Consider the following 12,119-nt stretch of genomic DNA (forward strand, 5'->3'; position numbering starts at 1 on the left):
CGAGAAACCCCTGTGCTGATCAAAGACCCTGAATCCAAACAAATAATGGGCCATTTAAATTAATTACTTGGGGGAGAGACTATGCTTGCATATCTAGAGGATCTGGCCCAAGGTGGATTCCAGGCAGGAATATCAAGCTGAACATCAAACTGCCACATGCAGCAGCATCCAGAGACACTCCTCCTGGACCTCAGAGACAGCAAAGAGATCAAGCTCAGGAGGAGAGAAGGAAAAAGAGTGTAAACACAGAAAATGACTCTGCACTGCTCCAGAAGATAACAAGACTCTCTGTTGAGTTTCATTCGCTCGCTGTTTTGCACTGCTACCCCTCTTTAGTTGGTTTTACTGCTACCCCTCTTTAGTTGGTTTTACTGTCATCCCCTCTTGTTTTCCCTCCCCTTTTCTACTCAGTAAAAACGTAGGGGAAAAGATGGGAAGATATGAGGGGCTGTTAAAGTCGTATAAATCTAAAAATCCATTTTTTCAAACTCCCAGATCAACTCTCCCCCAAGCATCCTGCCACGTCTCCGCTGGCAGGGAATCCCCAACTGTTCCAGACAGGATTTTGGATGCTGCTCACCTTTCCATCAGCTGCTGCATGGATTGTCCCTCAGCCCAGCCAGAACAGGTGGGTCACACTGGCCAAGACTTACAGCAAGAGTCTCTGCCTGTCCATGGGCAGCGTGGACAACCTGCTGTCAACGTGCCTGGTAGGGATTCCTTAGCAGCAAATGAATTCCCATACACAGATAAGAAACCCAATCCAGTAGACACTTGGGATGGGTGGACCAAGACCCTGCCTCGAGCACCAGAGGAACCCCAGGAATTACAGCTGTTGGGGTCCTCCAAAGCTCATTCCTGTGTCCAACTTCAATATCAACCTCCCAACCAACACCTGACCCACCTTGAACTTGTTAGGTCTACCCATAGGAAAGATATAACCCCATTTAACAAAAAATATACCCCTCCAAATTGGTGCAATTACACCAGTCCTACACTTTCTTCATCCTCACTCCATCCCAAAGTGCTGCCCGGGGAGTGCTCCTTATCTGTGGAGACTGAGTATGGGATCAAGGGGGTCCCTGTAGCCTTGGCCAGCTTACTACCCTCATCCCAAACACTCCTTTACTTCAAAACTGGAAACAAAAAGGGAAATTGGCACACCAGAAGAAATCATATACTGAATTTGATGAAAATTGCAACAGACAAGTTTACAATTGGAACAAAGAAAAGAGTTGCGGTCTCAGGCTGCTACATCTTTGGGAGGTCACTCAGGGGTCAGCAGTGGACAGAGCTGTCCCTGAGGCTGGGCACTGCCCTGGAGAGCTGGTCCCAGTGTGTGGATGCCATCAGGGGAGCAGGCTGGGCACTGCCCTGCCTGGCAGCTCCCTGCCAGGATTTGGGAATTCTGGGCTGTGCCAGGAGGTTTGGGGTGCCTGACCCCACAGGGGCCCTGCAGAGGGGTCAGACCCCCCAGGCCTTGCTCTGGGGGCGTTTTCTGGCTGTGCTGGACAGATGAGGCACAGGCAGGGCGGTGCAGCTGTGAGCAGGCATTCCTTGGAATACTGAGTTGAAATTCAGTGTGGATTCTGCACTCCTCGGTCCCTCCAGGGCACAGCAGCCCCTGCTGGGTGGGGGCGTGCAGAGGAGCTCCTGCAGCACTCCTGGGACACCAGCCCACGTTCCCTTTGCCATATTCCCAGTCCAGGCAGTGTCACCCTGGCACTGGTGCTGTGACAGAGCCAGAGTGGCCCAGCCAGGCTCTGACACTGCCCCAGGCCTGGTGCTGTCCCTTTGTGGAGCATCTCCCACAAGCGTGGTGAGGGAGTGGCACAAGCTGGAGTTGGCTCTTCACCCTTCACTGGGGGTAACTGGGGCAGGAGGGGAAGGGGCGTCCCACAGGCTCTGGTCAGGAACGTGCTGGGGGAGCCTCACTGGGTCTCAGTGTCCCCAGTGTCACCCAGCAGGCAGGGGACACCACCCTCAGGGGAGAGAGGAGGAGGAGGAGTGTGGGCAGAGGAGCAGCAGCAGGATGAAGTCACGAGGAGATGGTTTCCAGCTCTCGGATGTCCAGGGGTCACTTAAAGCTCTGGCAGGAGGAGTGCCCGGGGGGTGGCACTCGGTCACAGCGACGGGAACTGCGCTGCCTCGTGGCGAGGGCTCTGCTCCTCCCCATAGGGTGCTGGCAGCCCACCACCCTACAGCTCCCTGGAGCCGAGCTGGGCTAAGCTTGGGCTGGCAAGGAGCAGGTAACCCTTCCTGCTGACTCTGGGAACAGAAGCCCCTGGAGGCCTCGGGTGAGAGGAGGGGGTGGGGGGCGTTGGCAGCGTGTTAGGGGGGCACAGCTCTGCTGGGTGCTGCTGCCCCGGGCAGGCTCACGGGGCCTGGCCCCCCCCCAGGGGGATCTGCAGCAGCGTGGGGGACTGCTCCATGATGCGCACCAGCAGCTGGTCGATGTAGTTCTCCAGCTCCTGGATGTGCTCCTCCTTCTTGCTCAGCTCGCCCTCCCTCTGCAGCAGCAGCTGGATCAGCTCGTCGTGGGTCAGGTGGTAATACTTGGCTGACTGGTCCAGCTGGGCAGGCTCCTGCTGGGAAGCAAGAGGGACATTCAGGGACTGCTCCTGGTAACGTTTGCAGGATGCAGCGACAGCCAGAGCACTTCTGCTCTCCATGTCTGTCTTTCCACACTGGAGAGGCAGGAGCAGCACAAGGGAGCCACAGAGACCTCGTGTGCTCATAAAGCACCAGCTGAGCTCCCTGCAGCACCCACAGGGCTTCTGAGACCCACAGGGTTGTGCTTGTCCTTCAGTCAGGTGAACCCCAGCAGCGTTTTCCATGTGACACTGGGGAGGCAAACGGAATGGGAGCAGACAAAGGGATGGAGGGGCCGCCCTCAGAACACCCTCTGGTCCTCAGAGGTGTCACAGGTGCTTTGCTGGCCCCAGCACAGCAGTGTTTGGAGTATATCCAGTCAGCAAAGCTCCAGGAAGAACCTTCCCCCTGCCAGGATGAGGAACCCTTCAGGACATCAGTCAAGCAGCTACTACACCTTCCACCTTCCATACCTTGTGGAGACCAGGTTGGACACTGGGGCTTGGAGCACCCTGGGACAGTGGGAGGTGTCCCTGCCCACGACAGGGGTGGCTCTGGATGGGATTTAAAGTCCCTCCCACCCCAACCCATTCCACATTTCTACAGGGATTCACTCACACACTGGACAACACCACCCCCAAGGCACAGCAGGAGACAGGAGAACGATGGGGTGAGGAGGTGCAGAACCCATGGCAGAAGGGAGGCAGAGCAGCCCAAGGCCTGCACCCACACCCACCCCACGGCAGGCCCTGCTCTGCCTCCCCCCAGAGCAGCTCCCTGCTCCTGCCAGCAGCACAGCTGCAGCAGGTGTGGCACAGCCTCCTACCTTTAACTTGGGCTCGGTTTTGTCCGGCTGGGAGGGGGCCAGGGGCTGCACGCTGCTCGTGGTCACTGTCTTCAGCCTCTCCAGGCCATTGCTCAGCGCCGAGCTCAGGCTGGCCCTGTGCTGCTGCTGCTTCCTCTCGCTGGAGCCCTCCTGCACAGCACTCAGGGGCTTCACGGGGTGGGGGCTGCGGGCAACAAGGGTGGCACAGTCAGCACCCCCAGTGCTCCCCCTCGCTGGCCTCGCGCAGGGATGGCACCCCAGGAGGCTGAGGAGCAGCTGAACCCAGGTGTCTGTGCCTCCCACAGCTCTCCTGCTCCGAGGAGAGCCAGCAGGGCAGGGCAGGGCCCGTGGAGCTGCTCCCACCCAGACAGGAGATAAGGAGCCCCAGCACACCCAGTGTGGCTGAGGTGCTGGTGCTGCAGTGCCCATCCTCACTGGGAACGCTGTGGGTCACAACTCCCGGCTGCCAGGGGTTCAAAGGCAGCTCCAGTGTGATCAGAGCCTGCTGCACCCGCTGCCCAGAGCAGCTTTTTGCTGCCCAGGGAGCCCCAGATTACTCTGGGGTCACCACTGGTGCTCCTGCCCAAGAGTTCAATGTAACCTGCCTGAAAGCCACCACAGAATTTGTCTCCCTCCACGAGGACAAAAGGAGGGTGAGGAGTCAGTTAAGGAGGAATTAGATTTTCATTTATTTTTGCCTCACTCTTCACCCAAAAGATTCTTTCTGGGTTTGAACAAAGTCCAGTTCCTTCTCAGAGTGATGGAAAGAGAAGTGACCTGATGCTCCCTCCCTGCAAGGAGCAGGCACAGCTGTGCACCATCCTTGGGATGGAAACACCCAAATATCTGTCCACTGGGATGGAAACATCCCAACATCCATCCACTGGTATGGAAACATCCAAACCTCCATCCATGGGGATGGAAACATCCAAACCTCCATCCATTGGGATGGAAACATCCAAACATCCATCCACGGGGATGGAAACATCCCAACACCCATCCACGGGGATGGAAACATCCCAACATCCATCCATGGGGATGGAAACATCCAAACCTCCATCCATTGGGATGGAAACATCCAAACATCCATCCACTGGGATGGAAACATCCCAACATCTATCTATTGGGATGGAAACATCCAAAAGTCCATCCACGGGGATGGAAACATCCAAACATCCATCCACTGGGATGGAAACGTCCAAACATCCATCCATTGGGATGGAAACATCCAAACCTCCATCCATTGGGATGGCAACATCCAAACGTCCATCCATTGGGATGGAAACATCCCAACATCCATTCACGGGGATGGAAACATCCAAACATCCATCCACAGGGATGGAAACATCCAAACATCCATCCACGGGGATGGAAACATCCAAACATCCATCCATGGGGATGGAAACATCCCAACATCCATCTATTGGGATGGAAACATCCAAAAGTCCATCCACGGGGATGGAAACATCCAAACATCCATCCATTGGGATGGAAACATCCAAACCTCATCCACTGGGATGGAAACATCCAAACCTCCATCCACGGGGATGGAAACATCCAAATATCTGTCCGCTGGGATGGAAACATCCAAACCTCTACCTGGGAGCTCTGCAAAGCCTCTCACAGGTGACAACCCCACCAGCTGTGTATCCCAGCCATGCCGTGTCCTCTTGCCTTGTCCACGGTGATGGGATCAGGACATACCAAGGACCTGGAAATCCTCTTCAACCACGATGACACCTCCTGCTGTCCCTGTGCTGGGAGGGGACAGCACTGGCAGCCACCAACCTGCTCCAGCAAGCCAAAGGATCAGCTCCTCCCGAGGAACAGCACAGGGGCAGCTCTGATCTCCTCCCTCTGGTGCCCAGGGACAGGGACAGGGAATGCTGGAGCTCTGCCAGGGCAGGTCAGGCTGAGATCAGAAAAGGTTCTTCCCCAGAGGGTGCTGGCACTGCCCAGGCTGCCCAGGGAATGGGCACGGCCCCGAGGCTGCCAGAGCTCCAGGAGCATTGGGACAGCGCTCCAGGGATGTCCAGGGTGGGATTTTGGGGGGTCTGGGCAGGGCCAGGGCTGGATGGATGACTCTGGTGGGTCTCTCCAGCTCAGCACACTCTGTGATTCTCTGGTCCCTTGGCAGAGCTGTCCAAGCACAAGGACAGAGCCCAGCACTCCTGGGCAGCTGGAAAGGATGGAGAAGGATCCCACAGCCCTAAGGGGGAGCCATTGACAGTGCTGGGGTGGAGGAGCTGCTGCTCTGCACATGAGGCTCCAGCACTGCCCACTGGGACTGAACCCTGACCAGGAGCTACAAGCACCAGGACACTGCAGGACAGAGGGCTGGGAGAGCCTCATCACGGCCAGGCTGAGCCCCAGATGTCACTGTCACCTTGTGCACCCCCACAGCCAGCACAGAGCTACAACCAGAGCGTGGCTGGGAGCTCCCTGGGACCAAGCTGCCCTGGGAAGCCAGAGGGAGTGCTTGGCTGTGTTTGAAACAGGGAGATATTCCCACCCAGGGGTGGTGACAGGCAGCTGCCAGCCCCATGGCCAGTGGGAACAGTCACTGCTGCAGGGCTGGAAAAGGTACTTTGGAAAGGAATTCATTATCCTCCTGCTTCCCACTGAGGGTGCAGGGCTCGGCTGAGCAGAGCAGGGCTCTGCCTGCTCCGAGTGTCCCTGGGAGGATCCGAGAGCTGGAGACATTCCCCGAGCTGGGTTTGTCCTGGGATGGTGGCACCAGGTCCTTCCAGAGGAGCAGGGGAGATCACACCTCACACCAGGTCTGAAGGTCTGGTGCACCTGCCAAGAAGCTGGACCAGATTCCTCTGCTGGTCCATGAACATCAGCTGGAGCGCGGAATCAGCTGCTCACTGGCTCCTAATCCAGAACTGCATCTCAAGTGGATCTGAGTTATGATGGAGCTTAGGGCCAAGGTGGAACATCTCAGGGTGACACTGGCCCAGCCCTGTCCCCCTCTCTGAGCCAGCCTTGCCCTGTCCCAGCTTTCACTGGTGCTCCCAAGGTCACTGCAGAGCACAGGGAAAAGCCAGCTGCATTTCCCTCAGCAGCTCCCAAAGGGAGCCTTTAAATGCTCATCAAAATGCTCCTCACAGAGAAGGAATCCAAGGGAATCCCTCTCCCATGGCCCAGCTGCTGTGCCTGGAGCACCACAGAACAGCCAAGGGCCAGCCCTCCATGGAGCAAGGGTCTAGAGGAGGAGGGGAATGGCTGGGCTCGGGATCAGCACTCCAGGCCTGGCCCTGGGTGGGCCAAGCCACGCTCCCAGCTCCAGGGGCCACGAGGATCACCAAGGTGAGGTGACCTAACCTGACACCATTTTCAGAACACAGCATTCTCTGCACTCTTGACACGAGGGAGGCACAGCCTGTGCCACCACCTCGGCACCTGTGACACCCCAGTCCTGTCACCTGCAAGTGCCACAAGATGCTGGGCCAGCCCCACAGCCAAGGGAGCAGGAGCTGCACAGCTGCTGGATTCCAATGGAGCAGGAGCTGCACAGCTGCTGGATTCCAATGGAGCAGGAGCTGCACAGCTGCTGGATTCCAAGGGAGCAGGAGCTGCACAGCTGCTGGATTCCAATGGAGGAGCAGGAGCTGCACAGCTGCTGGATTCCAAAGCAGCAGGAGCTGCACAGCTGCTGGATTCCAAAGAAGCAGGAGCTGCACAGCTGCTGGATTCCAAAGCAGCAGGAGCTGCACAGCTGCTGGATTCCAATGGAGGAGCAGGAGCTGCACAGCTGCTGGATTCCAATGCAGCAGGAGCTGCACAGCTGCTGGATTCCAAGGGAGCAGGAGCTGCACAGCTGCTGGATTCCAAGGGAGCAGGAGCTGTACAGCTCCTCCAGGCAGTGGAGCTCCCAATCCCAAGGTCCCAGGCTGTCCCTGGGGTCCCTCCTGTCCCAGGGATGTGAGCTGTCCCCAGCAGTGCAGGCACCATCCTGCCCCATCCCCAGGAGCAGCAAAGGGCCCTGCACACACCGGGGCTGCAGCTGATGCTCCCTTGCCCCAGCAGCCACACAGGATGACCAAAGAGCCCCTGGCCACGTGGGAAGGGCCATGGGACCCCACTCCCAGTTTCCAGCTCTCTGGAGGAGGCACTGAAGCCCCTCACCCCAAACTCTCACATCCCACAGCAGGTACCCTCTCCCCTTCACCTGCAGACCCTTTTGTTCCAGCCAGCACTTAATGCCCATTCCAAGTCTGAAGGATTTCCTTTTCCCTCCCACCTTTTTTCTACCATCTTGCCCTCATCTGTGTGCCTCTGGCGATTCCAACAGGAGACGATCCTGGGAAGGGAAGCGTGGCCATGGGGATTGGGAAAAGATCCCTTCCAGCCTTCCTCCCTCACCCTGGGACAGTTCTCACATCTCCCCAGTCCTATAAAGCAGTTCAGAGCCTTCCCAGAGGCCTCAGGAGCTCTTCAGAGGTTCCTCAGTCACAGCATTATCCAAAATGTGCTGGAGGAACCCGAGCAGGGAAGTTCAGGAGCTCCTGGCCACGTGTCACGACAGAAGGCAGCACTGATATCCAGGATATCAGCTCTTGGGTCCCAGCCCATTCCATCCCAGGAGCCAGCCAGGCCTGGCTGCATGCACAGGCAGGGCTGGGGATGGCCACGAGCAGGTTCTACCAACACAGACTCCTGTACTTCCCTCACTGCCCCAGTTATCCCTCTGGGATCACAGGACACTTCTCTTTCCATGGAACATAACAAAATCCATGTTTCTGGGATTCAGCAGCCCTGCAAATTTTGAAGAAGGCTATCTGCTGGTGGACGAATAATCCAATTAAAAATGATTGGAGGATCTGGCTTAAGTAAGAAGACAAAATATCATCTGACAGACCCAGCCAGACGCTGTCTTTGCTCCCGAGATCACTTTGCACCTCATGCTCAACCCAGGGAGGGATCCCCTGGTGCAAGGACTGGAGCTCAGTGAGTTCTGCTGGCACCATCCTCCCCTCTTCCTCTCCCCAGAGCCACAACCAATCTTGCTCTTGGGGCAGGTGGGATTTTACCATTTTGGTGCCCCCAGGAAGCTCCAGTTGCCTCATCATGAGCGAGGCTGATCAATAAATCCCCTGGGCAGGCAGAGCCCAGGCAGACCAGGGGAAGGAGTACCAGGAAAAGGAGATGAACTGAAGGACACAGAGCAGGACTCCATGCCCTGAACTCACCAGCTTTGCTTTGTGGCATTTGTACAGACCCAGGATTGACGTGGGAGGAGGAACAGCCCCTTCTTTCCACCCTTCCCATTCCCATCAGCCTCAAGGCTAAATCCCACGTGCTTCATCACCAATGGGCATCTCGGCAGGAGGGAGGGCAGAGGGGCATTTTGCCCTGGTGGAAAAACTTTTTTTGGCTATGGAGAGAAGGTTTTCAGTACCCAATGGGCACTTGACAGGAAAGCAGCCAAAGCTGGATGGATGGCGAGGGCAGGGGCAGCAGCTGTGCACATGCCATGAGGGAGCTCAGGAGAGCACAAACAGCCACAAGCTCTCCTGGCAGGCATGGAAAAGGCATTTCTTCTGCAAGCACGGGGGGGGGATGATGGAGCCAACATCAGCACTGGGTGCAATGTGGGTGCAGCTCTGAATTTCCAGCTGGGCCAGGTCGTGGGTGCATGGAACCCTTGTCCCTGGCCACACTGGACACCAGTGGCTACTCCCCTCAGCACCCCAGAGAGCCAAGGCTCCCAGCAGCTCGGGCTGGGCTCTCTGGGCCCAGGGGAAGCTGAGGGAACAGGAGCTGCAGCACCGCGTGGAGCAGCCTCCTTGGAGCCAGCCCAGCTGGGTGCAGCCCTGCCGGGAGCAGAGGGGTCAGGGCTCACCTCTCCCACACACACACGCCCTTCGCCTTCCCCGCAGTGCTCACCTGGTGGTCTGCTGGCCAAGGGGCTTCTCAGCCGGCCGTGTCTCCCTGGGCAGAACCAGGAGCGCCGAAGCTTCCCCGGGCTGCGGGCACGGGCGGGCGGCGGCGCGGCTGGCGGGGACCCCCGCGGGGGGCCGGGGGGGGCCACACGGCTCGGGGTTAGTGGCAGCCACGAGGAAAGGGGTGGAGAAGGCCAGGGGCTGGCTGACATGCAGGGGGGTAGCGTTAGTGGGCTGCAAGCCGTGCCCGGGGGCCTCCTCCTGCAGGCTGCGGAAGCTGAAGTCGCCCTGCTCAAGCTTTTCGGGCAGCACGGCTTGGACAGGGACAGGGGCTGGGGGCTTCTCCACAAAGGGATTGCTCGGGGAATTCGGCCTCAGCGCCAGGGTAAAGGGGTTTCTCAGGGTTGAAGCTCCCTGCGTGTGCCTCTCTGCCCTATCTGGCTTCCAGAAATCGGCTTTCTTGAAGTCTATCCTGCTCTCTGCCCGGTGCCCCTCGGGCTCCTCGCTGGCGGGGGTCCTGCCCTGCTCTGCCTCCTCGGGAGGGGCACGGGGCTCGGGCTGCTCTCCTGCTCGCCCCTCACCATCCTGCCACGCCAGCTCCAGCTGGGATGGACTCTGCCTGCATTCTGACCTTTGGGGCTGCGGGTGTGGATGCCCAGCTGCCTCCTGCTCCTCCAGAGCTGCCCAGCTGGTCGGCTGGCCCAGGTCTAGCTTGGAAGGTGGGTTTAGTCCTGAAATACTGAGCTCCTCAGGGAACAGCTCCTGCTTGGAGGCCGTTTCCCACTTGGCACTGTCTGTGGCCCCCTGAGGGGATAAACGGGACTGGCTCCAGCTCTCCTCAGCACCCGACTGGTCCAGTCCATCCAGGGAGAACTTGGATGTGCAAGTCTCAAACTGCTCGGCCACATCTGTCTCGTTCATCTCTGACGGGCGTTCCCCCACAGAGGCGTCCCCTGTCCCCAAGCCAGCTGCTGAGTCCACAGCAGCAGCTCTGGCACCCTCAGACGCTGGGAACTCGCTCCTGGCTTCAGCGGCGTCCGCTCCGGGTGTGGGCAGGCTGGGAGGCGCCGGCACGGAGGGCTCGCTGCTCCCGCGGCTCCCTCCCAATTCCATCCCTGCTCTCGGGCCCTCTGAGTCTTCCCATTGCTCCCGTTTGCCTTGCTGGGTGCCACCAGCCTCCTCCTCCTCCTCGCCGTCGCCCACGGCGCCCGCGGCTGCGAAGCGCCTGGGGGGTTTGGGGGGCGGCACGGGCAGCGGCTCCCGGCGGCCCTGGGGCGCTGCCCACGGGGCCAGCACCACGCGCCTCTCGCGGATGTCGGAGCTGAACTTCAGGAGGCCGTCGCTGGCCTCCAGGCGCATGCTGGCCTGCAGCCGGAACACCGAGCTGCGGATGTCCAAGGCGCCCTCCTGGCCTTCCCCGGGCTCCGCGCCCGCCTCGGGGAACCTTCGCCCCGCCACGTCCCCCAGCACCCGCGGGGGCACGGCCGCCACGGCGCCGCCGGGCAGGGCCTCGGGGGGGAAGGAGCTCCTGGGGAGCACACAGCCGGTGGCACGGGACGAGCTCTGGGCTTCGAAGGTGCCCTCGCCCAGGAAGGGCGGGCGCGGGCCGAAGGGGCCCTGGGGAGCCGCGCGCTCCCCGGCGCTCTCCGAGGGCTCAGCGGCGGTTTCCGTGGCTATGGTCATCCAGCCGTTTGTCCCCGTGCTGCGGGGCTCCTCCTCGCCGCTGTCCCCTTCCTCCCTAGCGCTATTTTCAGTGCTCGGTGCTGTTGAGGCCTCTCTGTCCCCAGGGTTGCCCGAGGCAAACGCGGCTGTCCAGACCGTGGGCGTGCTGCTTTTCCTCCTCCTGGCCATGGACCCCGCGGACACGGGGCTCAGCACGTCCTCGATCACCGTGGCCTCCTGGGTGGTGCTCACCAGGTTGGCCCCCACGTCTAAAGTGGAGAAATTTGTCCAAGAGCGGAGAGCTGCAGGGATTTCAGGGGCCTTTTCGAACACTTTGGAGCCCTTCTGGCAGGGCGGCCCCGCTGAGCTCTCCGTGGGGCTGGCTCTGTCGGGGTCATCGATGAAAGCCATGCCCTCTGCAGCCACCGAGGCAAAGAAGTTCTCCTTCTTCCGCTCTGGTTTGAGCCTGCTGGTGGCAAAGGCATCGAAGGTATCGTCCCACTCCGAGGGCAGCGGGGGGACGGCGGGGTCAGTGTCGGCAGGAGGGAGCTCTCCCGGTGCTGGGGGAGTGGTTTCTGGCACGGGGACACCAACGCTCTGGGCTGGAGACTCCCTCTCGGGGTCTGTCTGCCTTGGGGAGGCAGAGGGACTGCAATCCTCAGAGGAATAAAAGCTCCCAGCGACCTCTGGTGCAGCACGCGGCCCAGGCGGGAAACTAGAGAGAAAGTGAGTAGGTGAAGGAGAATTTAGTACCTGGTCAGCGAGGAGCTCCTCAAAGAAGGGATTGCTCTGCAGGGAGTTGAGGAATGGGTTGGTGAGGGCCAAGCATCCGGCCTGTCTGTCTCCAGGAGCGGGAGGGAGGTTAGAGCTCGGCATGCTAGCGGGAAGGGCAGCGGGGCACGGGGCAGGGGAGCAGGGAGCAGAATGAGAAGGAGCATCTGAGCTGGTTTCTACCTGAGGAGACACTTCCAGGCTGTGGAGGGAAGACAGAACAGTCCTCCTGGTTAATGCTGTGACAGGGCTGGAAGCACACACCACACACACCACAGACCAAAGCAGCGCAATGACCAATCCATGCCTGGCTCTGGTTAGGCACAGCAATGATTATGGAGTCACGGCGTGGAAAGGGCATGCACGACACCCAGGAAGGG

The 12,119-nt window shown here is 59.5% G+C and overlaps 1 protein-coding gene across 3 annotated transcripts in view; it reads right to left on the minus strand.

The window, feature by feature from the left end:
• Positions 1-1,169: 1,169 nt before the first annotated feature.
• Positions 1,170-12,119, minus strand: part of RAB11FIP5 (RAB11 family interacting protein 5) — a 38,842-nt gene continuing 27,892 nt past the window's right edge. For 2 of the 3 annotated variants that reach the window (XM_041472537.1, XM_041472535.1), the window contains 3 exons: positions 9,938-11,683; positions 3,419-3,602; positions 1,170-2,588 (listed from right to left, as the gene is read on the minus strand). In XM_041472537.1, coding sequence (XP_041328471.1) covers positions 2,376-2,588; positions 3,419-3,602; positions 9,938-11,683 — 2,143 coding nt within the window. In that variant the 3' untranslated portion in view covers positions 1,170-2,375. The remainder of the gene's footprint in view (positions 2,589-3,418; positions 3,603-9,937; positions 11,684-12,119) is intronic. The other variant, XM_041472536.1, reaches the window with a different exon arrangement.

Source organism: Pyrgilauda ruficollis, unplaced genomic scaffold, assembly GCF_017590135.1.
Source record: "Pyrgilauda ruficollis isolate IOZ18807 unplaced genomic scaffold, ASM1759013v1 scaffold292, whole genome shotgun sequence".
Taxonomy (NCBI): Eukaryota; Metazoa; Chordata; class Aves; order Passeriformes; family Passeridae; genus Pyrgilauda; species Pyrgilauda ruficollis.